Genomic DNA, 22,762 nt, shown 5'->3' with positions numbered 1-22,762 from the left:
AGTAGAACTATGATGTTCAGGCCGTATCTTTTATTTATTAATTCAAACGAGTCCACCCTGTTAGTTTTTGGATTTCACCAGGGTTTGCACTGTCTAATTTTAATTCAGGCTTTTAGCATTTGCCTGAAACAGTAGAAACACAACATTTGGTCTTTTCCTTAGTAAGAGTTATTAACATTTTCATTTTAATACAGATTTATCAAATTTTAATTTGAATGAGTTTAAAAACATTTAAGATTGTCACATAACTTTAAAGCCACCCTTAAATTTCTAAATTAGAAGATCCTTCATTCTTGTCATTTTGGGTGTAAGTTTTATTAGCTTGAATGTTTTTTTTCTAAATTAAAGACACAATTTTCAACAGCCAATTAAAGTAAATGTATCTTAATATTTAGAAAACTAATGTAGTAGTAAAACATGATACACAAAAGAAACTAAAAAGGTTGGCAGCAGAACTTGCCAAACACACTGTCAAATGACAGTAAAGAACGTTACTTATATAATAGAGATTTATTTTTAAATACAGACACAAATACATTCAGCAGGATAATGTGTATAATGGATAATATTTTTAACAAAAGTAATTTACTGTATTTTTATGGCATTTGCATTTAATTTAGATGACAAAAAATATACAGTGCTTTCAACTTTGATTTGTTTATCAGAATTGATCACTTATAACTTGTGATTGTGGAGAGTTATTGAAGCAGTAGTTAGTTTTTATATCCTGTGTTTCCACCAGCACCATCATCATCTCAGCCCTCACCAGTCTGTACCTGCAGCAGATTGTGTGTAAGTCCTCCTGCAGTCAGTCTGCTGTCTTCTGCCGGCTCCTGACACCACTCAGGTTTCACACGGAGGAATTAATCAACACACTCGGTTAATAATTCAGCAGCAATGGCCGTGCTTGTTGCAGAAATCCCTTCTGCCTTTCACAGCCTTCATTTCGCACCCGCACCGACACCTTGGCTCTGTGTGTAATTAGGCCGCTGACAGTGACTCAGAGCCGGTGTAGAGTTGCGGAGAGAGGAGAGCGAGAGAAAGAGAGAGGAGAGAGAGAGAGGGAGGAGAGAAAGAGAGCAGCCTCACCTGCCCCACACTGGAGGATGAAGAACAGCCTGTTGCTCTTAACGACTGACACTTCACCAGCAGGATGTCTGTTTCCAGCCCGGCTCTCCAGCTTCACATGAACATCTCCACCGCGTCAGCAGAACTAAACTGAGAGGGACATATTGTGTTTTTCTCTGGAGGAGCTGCCTGCTTGAGTTGGACTGAGGAGACAAACAATGTGGTCCACACCAGCTGCTTCCATGGTGTGCATCCTGTTGGGTGAGTTCACAACAGAAACTCAGTTTAACATATGGCCAACGATTATATTAAGAGAAAGATTTTCACATCATTATCGTTATATATCATTATTATGATATACGTCACTTTATCATTTCTTTTAGGGTTTTTGCTCCTGAGTGAAAGTTGTGGTTTTAAACTTTTCTTTATTCGGTGGATCAATTATGTGTGATACATGTGCTTGTACAAGTGATATATTGATATATATTAGACTTTTGTTATGTTGCTATTGATGAAGATTCTATTGCAATAATTATTGATATTGTTTTATTGCCCTAGTTTATCCTTGATTAAAATCGCCCAGGAAGTCATTGTCCAATAAAAACAATATATTGAATAAAAACGTTCAACAAAATATTATTATTATTATTGTATGACCTGTGATATAAATACAGATAACTTAACTTTTATTGTCTTGTTAAGCCTGAGTGCAAGAGGAATCATAATTGTTCTTTATATAAGTAAAGATTAAATACAAAAAATAAGATGAAGATTCACTGCAAATAACTTTTTTATCCGTTAGAACCTCATTTGAATAAAAGTATCAGACACAAACAACATTCAGAGAACAATTGAAAGAGGTAAACTCATCTTTTAACTGTGAAAGTAATAACTAAACAATAACTAGTATGAGAATGAATCAGATTTGTCACACAGTCTTTGACATGTTGTATTTGCTGTGATCAAAGAGTAGTAAGACTTGTATCTGTGAGTCAACAGAAATGAATATTTCCTGTTTTCTACAGGGATCATATGTGATGTGTCCTCACTGCAGCCCAGAGTTCTACAAAGACAGAGCGGGCGGATTCCAAAGGAGCTCACCACATTAGAGGAAGACATCCAGAAAGTCATCAATCAGATCCGCTCTTTGTCCAATGACAACGAACAGACGCGCAGCTTCACTGCAGGAGAGGAGAGTTTCTCTTTAGATGCATATTACAGTGTGCTGAGTAACCTGTACGCTCTCTTCCAACCTCTGCTGAGAGACAGGTTCACAGACGACCTGCCCAGAATCTTAGTGTGCATCATGTCAGGGAGGCAGGACTGCGGCCTGGAGGCAGAGCTGACGAAGGCGGTGACTCTGAAGCTGGGAAGGCCCCTGCTGGCGTTTGTGTCGTCTCTGAGGTCCCAGACATGCTCTCCTCTGAGCGGCGACACACAGTCGTCCAGCTTCTCCAGGGCCTACCTCGGGATGGGGGAGTCGGTGGCCACAGCGTTCACTGGTTTTCAGCAAACCTTAATAAACATACTGAGTGTCCCCGTCTCTGGGAATTTCATGGGTGCGGCGAGCGGCCTCGTGGACGCAGCCGTGACAAACATCCTGAGGTTAATGGCAACGTTGCTCCAAGAACCAATGGACTACATCAAGATAGCTTTACAGTTTGCAATCAGCGTTCCGTCTTTAGATAGAGACGAGACCTGTCAGCAAGGTAAAACCTTATCCTTTAAAAGAATTTGAATATTGAGATGTATTTTTTTTTTTAACTGCACTTTATAATGCACAGTTTATTACAAATTCTCTCTGCCGAATAAATAGTTTTCCCACTTGTTTTGCAGGAGATCTCAAGCAGCTCATCATGTGGTGAGGCATTCTTTAAATTCAAATAAGCCCCTTTTCCTTATTGAAGCTCCACTGTGGAACTTTCGACCACAATTAATACTGTGGAGCAATGATTTTAAGACTGGGTCCCCTTTTGTGTTGTGCATGAACATAAGGTCATAGAAGGTGCAGTTCACTTCCCTGCTGCTGTTTCTGAAAAGATAAAGTCCCCGTTCTGGACAGACAGGAAAATCTTCATGTTGAATCACTGAATCAACAATAGAGAAACATGTTGGGAAAAAAAGAGACCTCTATCTCTGATTTGGGGAAAGTGTAAGTCATTCTGGGAATCTGATATTCCCTCTTATCTGTGGTACTTCACATAGGTCTCATATGGCTCTCAGTATGGTTTTAGGGTTAGGCAGAAACCCTGGATTAAGTAAGATTGAGGACATGTATTGTAGAAAAAAACTGACTTGTGAATACAGAATGGAGGAAAAGTCCCCAAGACAATTAGAAGTTTCCCTCCATATCTCAGCCAGTGTAGCTCTCACTAAATCGGTGTCATCCCTGATATATTCTTTGTTTAGGGGGATAAACCACAACGTGAGCTGGTCCTTCAGTAACTCCATCGTTGACATCCTCCTGGAAATCTTCTTGGCCCCACAACAGCCTCCGTGCACATACCCGGGGCCCGAGTGCCAGAGCCCTCCCAGCATCCTCTTCCAGCGCAGCGTCTCAGAGGCGGCAGGCGACGGCCACGACATCCTTCTCGAGTGCGATCGCCACAACTTGGCGCGGCTCAACGACACGCTGTGCGCTGACATCCTCGCCGGGTCGAGATCCTCTACGTCAGTGCTCGCCTTCTGCCAGGCGCTGAACTCCCTCAGCGTCCACCAGATGCAGCAGGTGTGGAGCAACATGTGCTATGTCATCCGAGAACTGGCCTCTCCGCTCAGCAGGTCAACCGACTGCAGTGTTGGGGACGTGCGGCCTTCCCCTGCCACCCCCCCTTCCTCTCTGACCGTCCCTCTGACTGCGCCTCGTCGAGTGGCCAGAGAAGCCACCAACCTCAGACAGCTCGCCTGTAACTACAGCAGCTGGTCGGAGAACGAGGTGGTGGACGCCGTCCTCGTGACGCTGTGCAGCGACAACGAGCGCGAGGAGTTTGTGAGGCGGGTGTGCAGCGACGCTCCGCTGATGGGGAAGCTGCTGTCGGACCGGATGAACAGCTGGCTGTATGCGTACTGTGCCAACTCCTCCGCAGACCCCGGGTACCTGGTGAGTCACTTCTGCGTCTACGGGAAGTGGTTCGACCAGCCCACGGTCCTTGTGGGTCCCCACTTACTGGAGTTCTGCATGAACCTGGACGGCCCCACACTGACCAAGCACATCTGTTGGAACACCGGATTCTTCGTGATGTTGTTCTCCCACCCAGAAAACTTCCAGTTCATGCCCAACTGCTCAGTGTCGCCCCCTGCACCCCCGTTCCCTGACCCGGATTCCCTGATTCTAGATTCTTGTCGTTACTCCGAATGGCGCGATGTGGCGCAAATTCCCATGGATGTCCTGATGCAGTGTGTCAGCCTCGATCGGAATGGTTTCATCAAAGAGGTTTGCGCAAACCAGACTTTTCTCAACAATTTGCTGCTTAATACGGAAAACGACTGGCTGGAGAGTCTCTGTGAAACCTCTCATAGTTTTCTACCCACCGAGCCGAGCCCGCCACTGAACACCGCAGACTGGTGTGACTACCACACGTGGGGCGAGCGGCCGGTGGACGAGTCGGTGGTCGGCCTCTGTTGGAACAATGATCAGCTGGCTTTTCAGAAGAACGTTTGCTGCAGGGCGTCGGTGTTGGAGAAGCTGTTAGAAAACCCTCAAAACCAATGGCTGGTATCTGTGTGCAGGGACATAGACGACATGGTGTCGCCACAGGTGGGTGTGTTAGCTCAACGACGTGGCTCTGGGTCGTCCAATCAACTCGTTTGCACAAAAGGAAATGACACAATTTGAATTTCATAGAAACATTGAAAAAAAGTAGAGGCAAAAGTTATTAGACAGAAATTATTCATTTATTCCGTGTGCATATATCAACAGCGATCAACCAAATAGAAAAAAGTAGAAAACAGCTGGAAGGTGTACTACACATGTACTCGTCAGTATGTGGTCGCACCTACAGTACAAGCAGTACTCAAAAAATGTTTTGGGTAAAAGTACAAATAAACAGAGAATAATATACTCAAGTAAAAGAAAAAGTGCATTGGCTTTTCTACTTGAGTAAAAATAAGACAGTATTTGCTTTAAACTACACTTAAAGTATTAAAAGTACTTGGTGAGAGTAGCCTATTCCCTAATGAAACAATCAACGACATCATTAACTGTACTTACTGTATATGTTGTCATATTAATAAAAAATGCTGCAGATGATGTAACACAATGCTTTGTTAAAGTGGTCTAGAAAGTACAAATAGTTACTGATATATGTAATGGAGTAGAAGTTAAAAAAGTACCTGAAAATAATTCTACTTCAATACAGAGAGATGAAAAAATTACTTAAGTAGAGTAATGAAATAAATATACTTTGTTAACTTCCTACGAGTTATATATTTTTGAGAATTTGTATTCTGATCTTGTATTCAAATAATCTGTACTTTAGGTGTGCAAGTACTCAGAGTGGACGTATCCCATCATGGTGGACATGACCGAGCTCGCTCTCTGCTCCGAGATCGACCCGCTCAACTTCACCTCCATAGTCTGCGCCAACCAAACCATCCTCCACAACCTGCTGACCAATCAGGACAACACCTGGCTAATACAGCACTGTGCCAACCGCACAGATCCCGGGGTTTCTCCTGGAGGTGATGGAGATGATGGGGATGACCTGGCTGGATTCAACCCGGCCGAGCAGTGCCTGTACTCCAGCTGGAGCGTGGCTCTTCCAGATGTGTCGCTGCTAACTCTCTGCTGGGAACATGACCAGACAAATTTTGTCTCCTCTGTCTGCCCAAACTCCGATCTCCTCCTCTTGCTGTCCCAGGAGCCGTCCAGTATGTGGGTGAGCAGCATGTGCACCACCTACACCAACTACACCACTGCCACCACCACCAACGCCACCACCAACGCCACCAACCTCAGCACCACTGCACAATCTGATTTTTGCCTGGCCAGAAAACTGGTGAGGCAGTTCAACTGGAACTGCTCGGCTGACTTCACCTCCGCCTGTCGGCCCGGGGCCAGTCAGAGTATGGCCCTGCAGATGATGTTGCGCTGCTGGGTGGAGAGTCTGAGGCCCAGGGTGGAGGATCTGCTGACTCCACCTGTGGCTGCAGTGCTGGAGCAGGCAGTCAGCACTACGGTGGTGTTCCTGTTGGCCCTGGAGGAAGTGCAGAACACCTCGCTGCACGTCATCAAAAACATTAGACTCAACGTGTTAGAGTCTGTGGGGCGCTACCTGGAGAGGGAAAAAGAGTTTGGAAAAAAGAGAGTCGTGCTGCAGTGCTTCGGGGTAACTATTGTTTTATTGTGCAGTTAAAATTAGTTGATATTCGTAATCAAAGACGTTTTCACAGTCTGACACAACAGTAGCAATACTGACATATCGAAAAAAGTCCTGCAGTGAAATGTGCTATAACTATAAAAGTACTCATGGGTCAGAAAAATTGTACATGTACAAGTACAACTGTGTAGAAATACCCTAACCCTCTGCAAGTATTAACATCAAAATATGCTATACTATAACTATCAAAACTATAATACATATATACTGAAATGGGCCATTCTGCAATATACCTTTACTTAAGAATCACATATTGCTGTAGCTGGTAATCTTAACTACATTAAATACTACTAAATAAACTACAAAAGCCTCAAACTTGTGATGAAGTAAAGTACTTGGGTAAAAGTATTTAGTTATTTACACTAATTTATACTCTTCAATGGCAGTACTATCATAATAATCTCTGAGTAGCAGGTTTATTGTCTTAGTTGGTCAAAGTGGAGGATTTTATGTATTTTCCATTTTATTTTACTTCTTATTCTTCAGAGAACAAACAGGAATCTGTTGCTCAATGAGAACTAATGAAGAATCATTCAGGTATTGTCTCGGACACTGACTCTGCAGGTTAATCAGAGAGAGATTCTCCTTCATCTTTTATTCATACAGGCTCAATCAGTTTCTGCGTCGGACAATTCATTGACTTCATAGTTAATCTAATTATTCATCTATATCAGTTACCATTAGTGTCACAGTATAGCAGCTGACCTTCTGTGTAAAGGCAGCCGACAGCTGGTTTACTCTTACTCTCCTGTCATCGATATTGACATGATGAATCTCGTCTTTTGGGTGGAGTCAACACTGTCTCACACTTGATTTGACCGTTACACTAATCTGTGTGTGTGTGTGTGCGTGTGTGTGTAGACAGTGCTAACCAGCTTGATGCAGACAGCAAGAGATATGACGACAGAAGATTTCTTCTTCATAAAGGTAACTAGAAGTGACTAGTACTACCCACATTCACTAACCACTGCAGTTTTAGTCAACATACAGGCTTTTTTTCAGATTTGTAAGAAGTCACTGTGACCTTTGACCATTCAAATCTAATCAGTTCATCTTTGAGTCAAAGTGAATTTGGTCAAACGGTGAAGATATTCACTGGATTAGGTGTTCCTGATGTATGGTGTTCACAAGGCAACGTGTTTTGTGAGGTCACAGCAATCTTAACCTTTCACCTTTGGCCACCAAAATCTAAGCAGTTCATCCTTGAGTCAAACTGAATGTTTTTACCGAATTTCAAGAAATCCCCAAAAGATATTCTTGAGATATCGTGTTCACAAGAACGGGACGAACGGATGGACAGCACGAAGCTGTCACTAGCATGGAGGCGTAACAATCACGATCATTATCTGAATTCTCATGTAAAGTTGCTAATATAAAGTTAAAGTATGTGTCTATGTTTTTTCATGTTTACTTGGACTAATGCCCTAATGTGTTAATGGTTGCAGGAGTACTTCAGGGTGCCGCTGAGCAGCCTGAGGTCAGTGCTCAGTGCGACTAACATCACCACTGTCAGACTGATCCTTCAGTACTACAGCAGGAACAAGGATACGCTGCAGGTGAAGAAACTCACCATTTAACATCCAGACCTTCATGCTAACCACGTTTAGCCATCTTTTCCCGGCTCTGTGTTTCATACATACTCTCTGTTCAGCCTTTGTTGATTCCACAGTTTTTCATTCTTGCTAACACAAAATATTTGCCTCTGATTTCCAGCTGCCTGATCAGTACCTGCCCAGCATGATGTCAGTGCTGCTCCACACCCACGTGAAGAGAGATGTCAGTCTCTTCCCTGAGCTGGCTCCTCTGCTGGCCTCAGTCAGTCCCGCTGACATCCAAGCTTTACCCCCACTGCAGAACGACGTGATTGTGTGAGTGATGGTGTCCGCTTATATGATCCAATACCATAGACTCTATATGAAGATGGACGACATGACCACTCCCAAAAGTGAAGTTAAAATGTCCCGATCGCCCCCTGGTGGGTGGCTGCAGCGAAGGTCATGAACCCAGCCACCTCCATGTTAGTGTATGGGACATGAACCAAACTAAAACGTTCAAGTAAAGGTCAAATAAATGTTTTTTAATTAGCTATTTGATGCTCTAAGAATGAGTTGAAACATCATGATCAACAGCTGAGACTGACTCATGACTGGTTGCATCCTACGCAGTATCATGTCTGTGTCAAACCTTGTGTTACATCTCTGTAGCCCTGTGACTCTGTGTTACATCTTGAATATTACATGTTGAGTACAGTCTGCAGTGAACAGCCTGATTTGTTTTGGTGCTCAATCATGCAGTATCACTTTCCGACATACTTCCATCTGGCCACAGGTCCGGTGTCAGGCTTCCGTGACAAGAGATGTGTCATTTCACCCCAAGATGCCAGGAACATGCATTATAGATTGCAAGTAAAGGAGACTAGTGCACTTACTAGATTTCAGTGTAGAAAGAGCTTCGTGTGTGTGTGTGTGTGTGTGTGTGTGTGTGTGTGTGTGTGTGTGTGTGTGTGTGTGTGTGTGTGTGTGTGTGTGTGTGTGTGTGTGTGTGTGTGTGTGTGTGTGTGTGTGTGTGTGTGTGTGTGTGTGTGTGTAGTTGATCTTGTTTCAACTAGGATGAGCCTTTAAACTCAGAACAAACAGTAAGAAAATCTGTATTTCATCTTAAATCTGAGACTGTGAGTAACCACAGCTGTATATAAACCCACCTATAGTTCTGTTTGATCATTACTATCTAATATAATTATACTATACATAAATACTGTTGGTTTTTTTTAGTTACCCAACTAATCCCAGAAAGTGAGACGTATATATTTAACTAGGATTAGGAAAAAAAAAACCCTCATGATTTATTATGAAAAAAAAAGTTCTTTAACTGGCAAATAATTACATCTGTTTTAGTTTGATAGTGGCTTTATTGTTGTGGATCAATGGTGTATGTAGCTGAAGCTAACAGGCATGAGGGGACCTTTCCATCAAGACTGGAAATAAGGGAAATACTACCAATAATACACTTAATTTCTATTACACCTTTCAAAACACAGTTGCAATTGAACTACAATTGAAATCAATACAAAAAAATATTTGAGGATGAAATACAGTAGGTAATTTGGCTCTATCCAAATATATATTAAAAGATATCGTTTTTACTCTTTTTTTTCATCTTGTAGTTTGACAGGTATGTGTTAAACTACATCAGGTATATATAGATATAAATCACTAATAATTTACCTTTAGATGAAGCAAGTGTTTCCCTGTCTTTATGCTACGAGCAAACATATTGATTCCTGGTTGATTCATATAATATATTTGTAATTTAATACAAAATTACAAATGTAGTTTTATTAATTCAGATATTTATATGTAAAAATGAGACATGTAAGTGGTATCAATCTTCTCATCTATTGCTCAACAAGAAAGTAAATAAAGTTCCAAAAATCCTGACTTACAGTAGTAAATGTTAAGTTTTTCAGGCCTCTCACAATGTTTAAATGACTTGAAGTCAATATTTAAGTGACTACATATAGTACTATGTAGTATATAAATATTACATAAAAGTGATACAGAACAACAGTTTCAGTAAATAACGTGAGTGAAAACAATGTTTTGACATTTGTTTGTAGGAGGGAGGCCATCAACAGTAACCTGGGTCACATGACTCTGGACCAGCGGGAAGCATTTGGCCTGTGGTACAGCAAAGATATGCCCCCGTCCAAAATCACCAAAGGTCATCAGTCACTCATTAGGGACACTGGAAACCTGATCGCCTACCTGCCCTTCCGCAACTTCCAACACCTCTCATCTGCTCAGGTAACCGCACCTCTGAGCCCTGACACCCGGCCGCGAAACCCGAGAAACCTGGACTGCTAAAGTTCGATTAGCCTCGGGGCACCGGCCGAGCTCCACGTCACAGACCGGTGAAAAGAAAGCACAGACGCACAACCTCTTCTTTCTCTGTCACCACCAACATGTCTCCTCATAAGCTGATGTTCAATAAGTAAAGATGAGGACATGAATTATCAATGACCAGAAAATAGATGGTCTCTGACCTTTCACTCATAGAGGAGTTTGAAAGATGGGTTTAAAGGAGTAGTTTGGTGTGTTTGTAAATACTTTAATCTCTTACAAAGAGTTCAATGAGAAGGTTGATACCACTCTCATGTCTGTCCAGTGAATATGAAGCTACAGCCAATTAGCTTATCTTGGTGAAAACATTCAGCAAAACAAGTTATGTTTTTACATTTTTGAAAAAAAAAAACTATGAGGTAGCTTTATTGAGTTGGTAGATTTTGGATTTTATCACCACTGACCACATTTCTGCTGCTTCCTCCTGTTTCCTGTCCTAATGCCTAAGCTAACTCGCTGTGATGATTGCTTCATATTTCACACACAGACATGAGAGCAGCATTAATTGATTCATTTAACCCATGACAAAAAGGTAAATACGTTTATTTCCCAAAACCTGTGGATGTTATATAGATTCTTTAAAAAGTATTTAATGGCAAACATGTGTGTGTGATGTTTATCCACAGCTGGTGGACGGGCTGGATGTGTTGCAGGAAAGCCACCTCACTGCTCTGAAGCAGGAGTTCATTGCTCAGAGCCTCGTCAGCAGCTACAGGAACCTGACAGCTCAGGATTTTATCAGGTTCACAAAGAATCCACTCTTTCTATTCACATAAAGTGAAGGATATAAACACTTTAATGTTTAGTTTAGCATGTAAAGTAATTTTGACCGTTGTCACCACTCACTGTTTGCTTGCAGGTCAGTAGCACTGTAGACATTTCAGAGAGGGCTATTGAATTACATGTAATATTCAGTATTTGTGTTAATAAATTAGACTCTTGACCTCTTGTTATTATGAGAATCTTCAACAAGAAAAGTGTCCATGGGCTGTACTGTTAAAGGTTTTAATGTTCAAATAAGAAAATTATTAAACATTTTAAGGGTAAATAACCATAAGGAGAATTATTACACACAGCGATAACAGTCAGATGTCAAATTTTTTTTTAACTGAAACAAATACACCTTTAAATGACAGAACCAGCAGAAACTTGGTAATATGATAATATATATAAATATACAAACTATTGTTATGGTAACACAACTTTTTCTTTTGCCTTTTAAGAATTAAATGTCATAGAGATACACAGTCATTTGTCCTAAGTGCAATACAGTTCCTGAATCCTAAGGCGATACCTCTACAGGCAGGCTGTGCAGAATCAACATATGTGTTTTAAATAATGTCTGTGTCACTTCCTGAGAGGAGACGTCTGCTCCCAGCTGTGTGATGTTAAAACAGTGTGTGTATTTTTTAGGCTGGGTAAACTGTCATGCCTGGCAGACCCAGAAGACCTGCTGCTGTACAGAGGCACTGAGGCCTTCAGTGTCATCCAGCACTTTGTCATGAACTGCACACGTGAGGGACTCAGTCTACCCAACCATCTGGTACGAACTGACAGTTGCAATTGAGCTGTATTTATGATATTCAGTATTATAATATTAAACATATATATATATTCTGTCTCTGCAGATTTCCAGTTTGTTGCTGAGCAGCACAGAATTTAATGTTCCCTCCTCGCTCAGCACAGATCGACTGGCAGAGGTCGCCCACCTCATGCCCTTGTTGGGTGTGACTTTCCTGCAGGGTCTCACTCCACTGCAGCTGGGAGCTGTTCTCCCTGCTCTCAGCTCCACCTCATTCAGCTCTGCACAGGTAGAGCAGCGTGCCCCACCTGTAATGTATAGTGAAAGATGTAGGAATTAGCAGGCACAAGCATCATCTATAGACTCTTTTGTATAAAGTGAACATCAGGTATCAGAGAGTGGGGGTTTCCTCAGTCCCTGTCACAACACAGACCCTTATTTGTTACACATAGTCGGGTCTTCTAGCAGCTGGTGGAGCCAGTAGCTCCGGAGGAGCAGCTGACAGGCAGTGGGTCCTCAGCACAGGGCCCCTGAGGTGAGGTGGCTCCTGAGCAAAGACCTGATCTTTACTTCACCATCAGCATTCATCCGAACCGGAGCCTTTCCCCCCCTCAGCCTCGCAGCTGTCGTCTTGCTTTTGTATTTTAAAAGAAATCTCTAGAGGATTAACCTCCTCAAGATAGTTAGACTGCACCATCATGACAAAGACAAAGAACTTTATTTTATATTTCAGTAAATTAAGTAACGGTAAAGACAGCATCACTCAAAATAACCATGATACAGAGCTTTAGCAATAAGATACAGTACATCTGACATACCAGGAAATGATCAGTTAAAATCATCACTCAAATCATAATTATGATTATGTTTTCGGGTTGTCCGTCCTTCAATCCCTATAAATGTGGTTCAAACTATTAGTTGGACTCACAGATGAGTGTCAAGGGTCACTTTGACCTCTCACAACAAATGTTTGCCTTTTGAATGTGATATCTCGGGAACACCTTGACAGAATTTCTTTAAATCGGGTTCAGATGTTCACTTGGGCTCTAAGATGAACTGATATGATTTTGGTGGTCGAAGGTCAAGGTCATGGTGGCCTCACAAAACATGTTTTTGCTGATATCTTAAAATCTGCCTTTAGCAAATTTTGACCAGTTGTCACTACAACTCACAGATTAACCAATTACATCTCAGAGCTGAAAGGTCACGACGACCTCATATGTGTCTGGAAAAAATGTATGAAACTGACTGAAACTGTACTGGTAGCAGTAATTCCAGTTATTTATTTGCGTTTGTTTTTCAGGCTTCCGTAATTGTAGACAAACTGACTTCGATTACCGCAGTGAGTTATTTTAAAAACACCTCACAACATGAATGTATTCACTCTGCATTGGTTTATGCCCCGACTCTTACTCCGTTCTCCTCTCTGCACAGATGACCGCTCCTGGTCAGCTGCAGAAGCTCGGCTCCCTCATCGTGGGAGTGAAGACAGAGACCTTTTTGACCCTCACCTCCGACATGCTGCTGTCTTCCCTGCCCGCCATGGCCCGGCAAACACCAGGCCTCAGCCCGCCGGTGGCCAATTCTATCTCCACCAACCTATGGGTACATCCGAGAGTGGGAAGACGCATTCATATTGATTTCAAGGATTTTGAATTTTGAAAGTTTGATGATGTTAGTTAAAGAAAAAGAAAAAAATCAACACTGACTTGAGTTGAATAGCATCTAAGAAACAATATGATATCATTAAGAATTGAATATCTTATCACTCATTTCAATCACTGGGTTTAATTCAAATGAGACTATAAAACGTTTCACTTAGTCTTGGTAGATTTCCTATTTAATCGTGAAGTTTTTACTCCAGAACCTAAAGAGTTATGATTTATTGTTGTCTATGTTATCTATGTTATCTTATGTTATCTTATGTTATCTTATGTGTTCTGGTACTTCTAACCAGGGGTTTCCAGAGGTTGTCACGTGGTTGGATGATGTGGAGCCTTTGCTCAACTGCACGCCTCTGCTCAGTGTCCTGCCCAGGACTCGTCTGCTTGTGAACAACATTGCCAATATAACCACGAAACCCTTTAACACACAGCAGGTAACACATCGCAATAACAAGGAAATGCCAAGTTGTTTTTGTTCTTTATTGCTTTGTGCCTCTAAATATTAAAGGTTCATAAGTTAAAAAAGTAGAAATAGATTTGAAAACATGATGATATATTTAATGCAGAAATATACATGAGTTAGATTTATCTATAGAACTCACATACATTTTGCGTGTTTACAAAAAAGAAAAAGCTTATATATACAGATAAATACATAAAGCTAAATACATACAAATATTGTGCCCCATTAGCCATAAAATCTCTGTTTCACAAACATTTGCTTTCAGTGTTTGAACAGACGAAAGCCTCCAACCTTGACTTTTACTTTCTGTTATGGTCTCTTTGTACTTCCTCTGCTTGTCATGAGTAAGTGTTTATGACAGTATCTTGATTAGCAGCTTAATTATTTAGTGGAGAAGCAAAAGCAAAGACGTCATCACCACCGACACTGTGAATGGACCTGCCTGTGAAAACAAACAACACTGACAAAAACTGTGCTAATATCAGATTGTGCTTGGCTCACAAAGTGCACAAAATGTCATGTTACAACAACTAGGTAACACAACATGTGTCTGTTATCTCCTCCAGGCTATAGCTATTTTCAGAGAGGCACTTGATACTAAACCAAACCTAATCCTCCAACACTTTCTGTAAGTAACTTCATTCCTGTGATTAATGTGATAATTTCTCTGCAGATTATTTCCTTTTCTCAGTCTCTTTTAATTGTGTTGGTGGTTTGTATTATATGTGAGCAGGAGTCTGGGAACACTGGGTCAAGGTGTGAGCTGTAAAGTCCTAAAGAAACATTTTCAGGCCGACTCTTCACCTTCTGCGGTGATAAGAATCCTCCTCTTCCTCAGGCAGCAGCCTGGTCCTCTGCACACCTCACTGGTGAGCTCACTATAAATTATTTGACTTCATTCAAGAGTCTTTTCTTTGACAGACGTGGCCAAAGGGTTAGGGTTACAACACTTTATTGAAATAGTATAATATATAATATAATTCTACAACAATCCTCTTAAATGGCCTGGCCCTTTTAACTGCATGTGATCTATATCTATATCTACATCTACGTAGAGACATATATCTATATGTATGTATATCTATGTCTATCAGTTGTTTTGTGTTATTGTTCTCCTGGACAGAAAACGTGTGTGATCGACGAGCTGTATCAGCTGGAGTTCTTCTCTGAGCTGCTCAAAGACCTCGGAGCTGAGATTGCCCTGTCCATGCCGTGAGTCACAAGTTTGCATGAATCATTTTTTTTACTGTCAGTGTTTTCACATAACATTTAAAATGATCTTCAAAATGATTGCAGGGAAAAGGTCAACTCATTAGGAGTCGATAAGAATTATATGTCACATGTGACATATGTGAAAAGTCACCACATGTAATTTCATGGCAGGAAGCCCATCAATCATGTTTGATGATATTAAAAAATGAAAGTTCTCATCTGTTGAGTGCTGAGGTTTGAGTGATCAGGTTCACTCTCGAACCATCTTTGTTTGCCCAGAATAAAATCAGGAAAGAAATTCTATCAACAATTTTAACAGATCCTCCTCCTACTGTTTGAAAAATATAGATAGAAGCCCTGTTCTCTCCATTCAGACATAAAACATGTACGTCAAACTCGTTTACTCTATTTATTTTATTTATGACTGTATGTATGTCTGTGAAGCACATTGTGTCGTCTCTGCCTCATAAAGAACTCACTTATGAAGTCATTGTCCAGAGGCAAGACCCGACCAAACATCTGTTTAACAGCAGTTTATCATTATGAATAGATTTATTCACAATATAATGTCTTTATTATTTACTTTCCTGTGTGTTTGTGTGGTTACTTGCAGCATGAGCACCATTAACAAGTTTTCTACAGCTGAGATGGACGCTCTGAGGCAGATGGTTATTCAGGACCCTCGTCACTTTCTCTTGCTGCCAAGAAAAAAACAGCAACTGCTGGTGGACAAAATGGCGCAGAGGATGGTCAGTACACTGTGAATACTCTTGTGTTTAAAAAACTAAGAGGCCAAAAGACCACAGGAAGATTAAAAGCCAAGATTTTAAGTTTGAAAACAGGAAGATTTATAAATGTGATTTTTTTCTCCACAGAGCATGTACACAGGAGTGTTCACTGAGGAGGAGTTCCGTTCACTGGGCGTCATGGCACCGTTTGTGGTGGATGAGGTTTTCATTCATGTGGACCGCAGCTTCTTCATCGACAATCTGGATTTCCTCCTGGGACTCTGCTACAGCAGGAGCAAGATGGAACTGGTGGCTCGGATCCTGCAAGAACCTGCTGTCTTTGGGTAACAAACTTACGAATGAATTTATTATACAACACATTAATTGTGGGTGATGTTTTTTTGTGATGTCAGGTTTGTGTCTTTTATATTTTACTAATATGATAACTGAGTTATTACATTTCCAAGTTTCTTTAGGGAGAAGATACAACTAGGTTCACTTAAGAAATTGGCCTCTTAACGTTGTTCATTTTAGAGTATTGTCAAGTGGGGTTCAATGTATGTTTATGGAATTTCATAAACTTCTATAGAGTGTGAAAAGTAAGTTCACAGTTGAAGGTGCAACATGAAAAATCTCTACATTATATGGCAGAGGTTTCATATGATAAAAAGCAGGAAACTGAGGAAAGAGGATGAAGCGCTCTCTTGTTTCCTCTCAGCCCAGTGAATAACTGGAACCAGACAACTCTCAGTCAGGTGGACCGGTTCCTCTTCTTCCTGCCTGACAGCAGTCTGCAGGACATTTCCATGGTGAGTTGACTGATGTATTTTACGTCATAAATACTCCTCAGACAAGACAGTTTGATCCTCAGGTAGAGATTTCGAAAACTCCCTCCTGTAACAGATTTGTTTGTCTTCCGGAAATCTATAGAGACACATTGGTGTCTTGATTCCATGGCAGGAGAGGCCAATGCAGGCATATAAATGAATTCCTCATATGTCACATCTCCAGTCAGTGTCTCTACATGTTTGTGTGTTGTTGTCTGTGTTCCCTCAGGCGTTGATGACTCTGGGACATATAGAGAAGCTGTTCATGATGCAGCGTCGGTGGGAACACGGGCCTGTGGGAAGTCGTTGTTTGATCAAGAACGAGAGGATGGCATTTTTTCTCAAGCAGCAGTTTGTTCTTCAGTTTTTCCTGGGCTTCCTCAGAATAAATCCTCTGTCACGTGAGCATCACATTTGATTCCTAAAATCGCTACCAAAGAGTCGTTCATTATCAGTGCTCTGTAAAACCACTGGCTGTCGGCCAAACAGTCGACTACCAATTGAAGTAGTTGTTACTTTTACTTGATAATAGCTTGTTCTGTTTGATTTGTATAATTTGCCAAGTGTGCAAGAGTGAATAAGAGTTTTTAACAAGCTCCACCAATTTTTTGTTCATTTTCTCTGTGTGAAACAGTGAATGTTCATTCTGGATTTTCTAATTACTAATTTTCCTTATAAATAATTCACTGCATTGTTAACATGCAGTGAATTTCTCTCAACAATTATAGAAAATCTATAAAGAGGTTCGTTATGTGTACTTTTTTTTGTTTTGTTTTAATAAAGTTTATAAAATTAATACATAAAATGAAACATTTTTAATTTGCTCATAGAAGTTGTTGATCTTATATAATGTTTTACTTATAGTCATATGTCAGCAGCCTCCTCTGATCAGATATTTGTGTCTGTTACCAGCGACTCCAATCGTTCCGACCTGTGAGCTTCTGCGCTCCATCACTCCGGCTGCCTGGGCCGACAGCAGCCTGACGAGCATGTCTTCATCTGCCTTCTCCAACTGTCTGGAGCTGATGGGTCACGACCCGTTCTTCTCATCCTACCAACACAGGCAGCTGCTCCAGAAGGTCAAACAGGTGAGAGTCATTTGTCGTCGTCTTCATCTCATTGTCAGATGTGTTTAATTCACCAGTGTCCCCTTCTGTGTTCTGGACTTAACTCAGTGTGTCTGCTCTCTCTTTGCTGGGTCCCTCTGGAATAACACGCGTGTGCATGTAGATGTACGGCCCCGTCTCGTCCTTCTCCCCGTCTGTGATCTCTCAGCTTGGGGGTCTAGCATTAGAGCTGACGTTAGATGAGCTGAGCAGCCTCCGACTGATTGAGCAGAGGAGCATCGCTGCTCTGGGTGCTGTCAGTGACTGGAGCAACAGACAGGTACCTGCTTTAAGATATTATATAAACTCATCATACTGCTCTTATCAAACATTGTTCATACTATGTAAACTGAGTTAAGACTAAAATCTTACTTTTTAATATTTTTTACTTTACAATGTTTAATATTATCCTGTGCACTTTCCGAGGACTCTGTGTAAAACTTATATTATTCCATGACCACCACACAGTCAGTGTCAGCTGTCAATCATGACGTGTCACCCTGTTTTTATAACAACAGTCAATCGATCAAGACACTTTGGCTTCACCTTTGAGGAGGCGTCATGTCGTCCATCTTCATTTACAGTCTTTGATTCAAATGAATATGGCTGTCTGTTGAGACGCAGCCACAGTAAAAGTGTGATGATCGTAAACAATGGATGTTCCACAAGACAACGACACCTTACACTAACCTAGAGGATTTTCAATGACCCCAAAGTTTTGTCAGATTTTCTCTCAAACACTTTTTTCAGGACACTGTATTAATTTCGGCTGGTTGTTCCTTATAAACTGAACCTGTGGTAAAAGTCTGGATGTCTGGGTCATAACTCTTTTTCCTTCCTCCCAGTTGGCTGCTCTCTTTACCACCGTGTTGAACTCCACCAAACGGACTCCCAGTCAGCTGGACTCCAGCACACTGGTGGCCATGGGACACATCGTGTGTGGAGCTAAAGACACAGAGATGAAAGCTTTCAATGCTGTTGAGTTCAGGTGAGCAAATAAAAACAAAAACACTTCAGAAGCTGCTTCGTTCCACCTTTTCGTTTAAATCCTAATGTTTGAATCTCCTGTCTCCTCGTGCTTTGTCTCTCCCTGCTGGCTGCAGTAAAGCGGTGCTCTTTCTGGGTCAGTTGACGCTCTCCTGCTCAGAGGAGCAGCTCGATGCTCTGGTGGGGCTGCTCACACACAGTCTTGCTTTTGGACTCATCAGTTCGTGGGGAACTGACGTCTTCATTGAGATCGGAGTTCTGGCAGGTTTGGTTCCTTCACTGTCTTCACCTCGTGAAGTGCGGGCTCACAACCTGAAATTCAAATCACCAAATGTTTATTGCATTACATTACATTACATTTCTTTAAAACATTTCCCACTTCTTGCAGCTGGTCTCCCAGACTTTGCCATGTCGGCTTTGGTGAAAGAGCAAATCGAAGGAATTACGCCCTTGGCTATCTCAATGATATCGACTGTACGGTTCAGTGTAAGTCAACATTTAATAAAACAATATTCACAGCATGAGCTCTTTTTGATTCAGGACGATTTCAGCGTTTTATTGATTTTTCTTTTCTATAGTCCAAGTTATCCTGATCCATGTTCACGTTGGTTCAATAATCAGGTTTCAGCCAAGTTAAATTTAAAGGTCCAGTGTGTAAGATTTAGGGGAAAGGGATCTATTGGCAGAAATTTGAATGTAAAATAATCCTATCGATGTTTTCACCTGTGTGTTTCATCTAAAATGTACAAATTGTTGTTTTCTTTACCCTAGAATGGGCCCTTTATATTTATAAACTTTGGAAATGAACTTTGGAAATGAAGAAATTAAATCCTTTTGTTTTTTTAGACTTTAGAACAAGTCCTGATGTTAAAATCTGCTTCTCTCTCTATGTGCCCGCCTGTCTGTTTTGTCATTTCCTCAAGGTGGCGTTAAACCACATCCAGATCAGCATGTTCTCCTATGAGCAGGCGGCTGCAGTGACTCCGGAGCAGGTCTCCGCTCTGTCAGACGTTCAGCGGACTGCTCTCGCCATGGCGCTGACGCCCTGGGAGAACAGGCCTATAAACTTCAGAGGTAAAACGCTGAAAGATTTGAGACTCTTGTTATGAGTTCTATATCGACTGATCAGAGACTTAATACTTCTTTCAAAAGTAAATCTCTGACCAACATTTTGTCCCAATTCCATACTAATACTATACATGACAGTTTATTATATACCAATATTCATATTATAGTGTTTTTAGTTAGTTTACGAGACATGAAGTAGTTTTAATATTTGCTCAAAGGGAAATCATGCAAGATGCACTGTGACAGATACTGAGCTGAGCAAATAAAATCCCAAAATGTATTTTTCTAAAGATGTAATAATAGATTTTTTGTTTTCATGTCTGAGATGATCCTGGAGCTGTCTCACAAACATCTGCAATTCGATTTATTTTTGCTCAGCTGTAAGTAGCTCATGGATTTTCTCTGTGTAGCAGCAGCATACTCCGAAATTAAAAATACAGCAAATTCAGAATGTACATAGACATCTTTTAGCATATATGTTAAAAATGTATTAAAAAAAATATTTTTATCATAGCAAATTATTCTGAAGAATGTTTACTCATTGAAAAGTTCATACACAAACCTTGGTGAGAGCAGTATAGTATGAAGTGTAGAACTGGGACATAAACCTTTTTATAATAATTTACCTCATGATTACATATCTGTCTGATAGACTGAGTTTAAGTTGTGGAATTTGTTAGACATTTATTTTGAAGCACTTCTCGAGAGCAATTGGGAAAATTCTACATTGCACATAATTTTATTAATAAAAAGAAACAAATTGTTAATTTCATCTGAGTATTATTCTATTTATTGTTTGATTGAATGAAACATTTATACTGGAATGTCTTTCTAGATGCTTTGACAGTGTTTATTTTCAAATGAACTCAAAGTGGAGTCAAATAAATGTATTTCCATGTGTTTTTTGTGATAATACACAAAGACAGATAATCCGCAGAGCTCCTATTTTGCACGGCCCTACATTTGTATTGGTTTCACTGTGTTCCTGTAGGGAAGTCACTGGGGCTGGCGCTGAGCCACAGTCCTCTGTGCCTCGTACTGGGACTGCTGATGCTGCTGATCGTCCTGCCCGACCCTGATCTGCCCTGGCACATGACCCCGCTCACCCCTGCTGGATCAGGAGATGCCTCTTCCCCCACATAACCAAGACGATCTCACTGATCTGTGCAAGCTGTACCTCCTAGATAATAAGCAGCACTTCAGAAAGTGTTCACTGAGACTTTTTTGCAGTTGTCACTTTGAATTATCAACATTCAGCACTAAACAAACCAAAGATATTGTTCGATTCAGAGAAGTAAGAGAAAAACTAAACATGTTCAGTGTATAAACAACATATCCACCAACACCCATAGAATTCTTTTCATTTCACTTTTCATTTCCTTTATTTATTACTTTATTTATATTTTGATGAACCTGTATGAACTCCTGGTGTATCTTTCTCAGGGATGTGATGCCATGCCCAGGAAAGAAATGGAATAGTTACTATACAGTTATTTATTAACAGTTCAAAGTTGTGTTGCAAACCTACAAAGTTCTATATTTTTGTGAAAGGATGTAATATTTTTATCAGAGCTTTAATCTTTCCCACATTTATATATTGATGATGTGATAACAGGTTCATAATGCTCAGTGAGACACACTTGTGTTAGTACTTCAGTGTATTTGCTGTGAGTTTTGTATTGTTGTGCACACTCTGTGGTGTGATAAATATAGATGTAAACTATTAAAGTGAACCACTCTGCCTCTGATCGACTCTGTCTTCAGCTCTCATACACACTCAGTGCAACTGATTAATATCTCACAGTGATTTATATGTGACAGTCTAAGAGTGTCTAAAAACACAATAGTGTTGACTCCTTTCAAACCATGTAAAAAAAACTATTTTATATAAACTTGTATTTGGTGTACCTTTGGCATATTTTGTGAACATAAGATAAGCATTTCATACAAGTCTGATTTTTTTACTTTTGAAGTCAAAATGATAAGATAGTAAAACCTTATAATTGTGAGATTATCTATATAATGTTGTATGAAATGATGAGTCAGTATCAGAACCAGGACAGTTCTGTAACAGCACATACTGGAGGACTTTGACCTCTCAAATCCTAATTGTTTTATTCCTAACTGAACTCACTATGTGTGTTTATGACATTTACAAACTTAAGATGTTTCATATTATCATACACAACCATCAGGTAGTCGTCTAATTGGTCCCAGATTCATTCTACAGCATGACATTAACCCCGGACATTCATCCGGGTTCATAGAGAACTATGTTCAGTGACAAGGAGAACAGTGAGTCCTGCACCAGCTGGTGTGGCTCCCACACAACCCTGGTCTCCACATCATGGAGTGTGTCTGGTATCACATGAACACACAGAAGTTGGAGCAACGTGTGTGTGTTAGATAATTGCTGCTGAAAGTGTGCTTACTCTAAATACTGCTATGACTTTTAATTAATGAAAAATAAAAACTATTCAAGACATTATTTTTGAAAGCATATTAACATACAGTGGTACACATTGTAGGGTTTTTAATACTGATGCATCAACATAAGAACAATTACTTTAGATTTTTTAAATATGTAGCATTTTTGTTTTTGCACTTTCCTTTCACAACTCCTATTTACTATGTTATATGACTTTTTGAAGATGATGCCATCAGGGCGAAGGTTCAGAGTCTCCTGTGCACAGAGGGGCTGTTTAAAACACATTTTATTCCCACTGCCACTTTGTGTGTCATACACCAGTGAAACATATATTTCCATTAATGCCTACATTATTATTCAAGATTCAAAACGTTATTGTCTAATAATGGCTACCTACCTACCTACCTACCTA

At 40.6% G+C, this 22,762-nt stretch overlaps 1 protein-coding gene across 1 annotated transcript; it reads left to right on the top strand.

Moving 5' to 3' along the window:
• Positions 1–1,083: 1,083 nt before the first annotated feature.
• On the top strand, positions 1,084–21,665 carry strc1 (stereocilin 1). The gene is made up of 28 exons (XM_047340154.1): positions 1,084–1,329; positions 2,094–2,777; positions 2,905–2,929; positions 3,478–4,825; positions 5,547–6,395; positions 7,892–8,002; positions 8,160–8,314; positions 10,063–10,249; positions 10,972–11,087; positions 11,759–11,888; positions 11,974–12,156; positions 13,171–13,209; positions 13,302–13,472; positions 13,825–13,965; positions 14,561–14,622; positions 14,728–14,863; positions 15,118–15,206; positions 15,820–15,955; positions 16,082–16,278; positions 16,653–16,743; positions 16,991–17,162; positions 17,674–17,849; positions 17,992–18,147; positions 18,713–18,855; positions 18,971–19,119; positions 19,243–19,340; positions 19,778–19,928; positions 20,914–21,665. The coding sequence occupies exons 1-28, from the start codon at positions 1,287–1,289 to the stop codon at positions 21,063–21,065; spliced, it is 6,090 nt and encodes a 2,029-aa protein (XP_047196110.1). The 5' UTR covers positions 1,084–1,286; the 3' UTR covers positions 21,066–21,665.
• Positions 21,666–22,762: the final 1,097 nt, after the last annotated feature.

Source organism: Hippoglossus stenolepis, chromosome 1 (assembly GCF_022539355.2).
Source record: "Hippoglossus stenolepis isolate QCI-W04-F060 chromosome 1, HSTE1.2, whole genome shotgun sequence".
Lineage (NCBI taxonomy): Eukaryota > Metazoa > Chordata > Actinopteri > Pleuronectiformes > Pleuronectidae > Hippoglossus > Hippoglossus stenolepis.
This window is presented reverse-complemented; position numbering and strand designations above follow the sequence as displayed.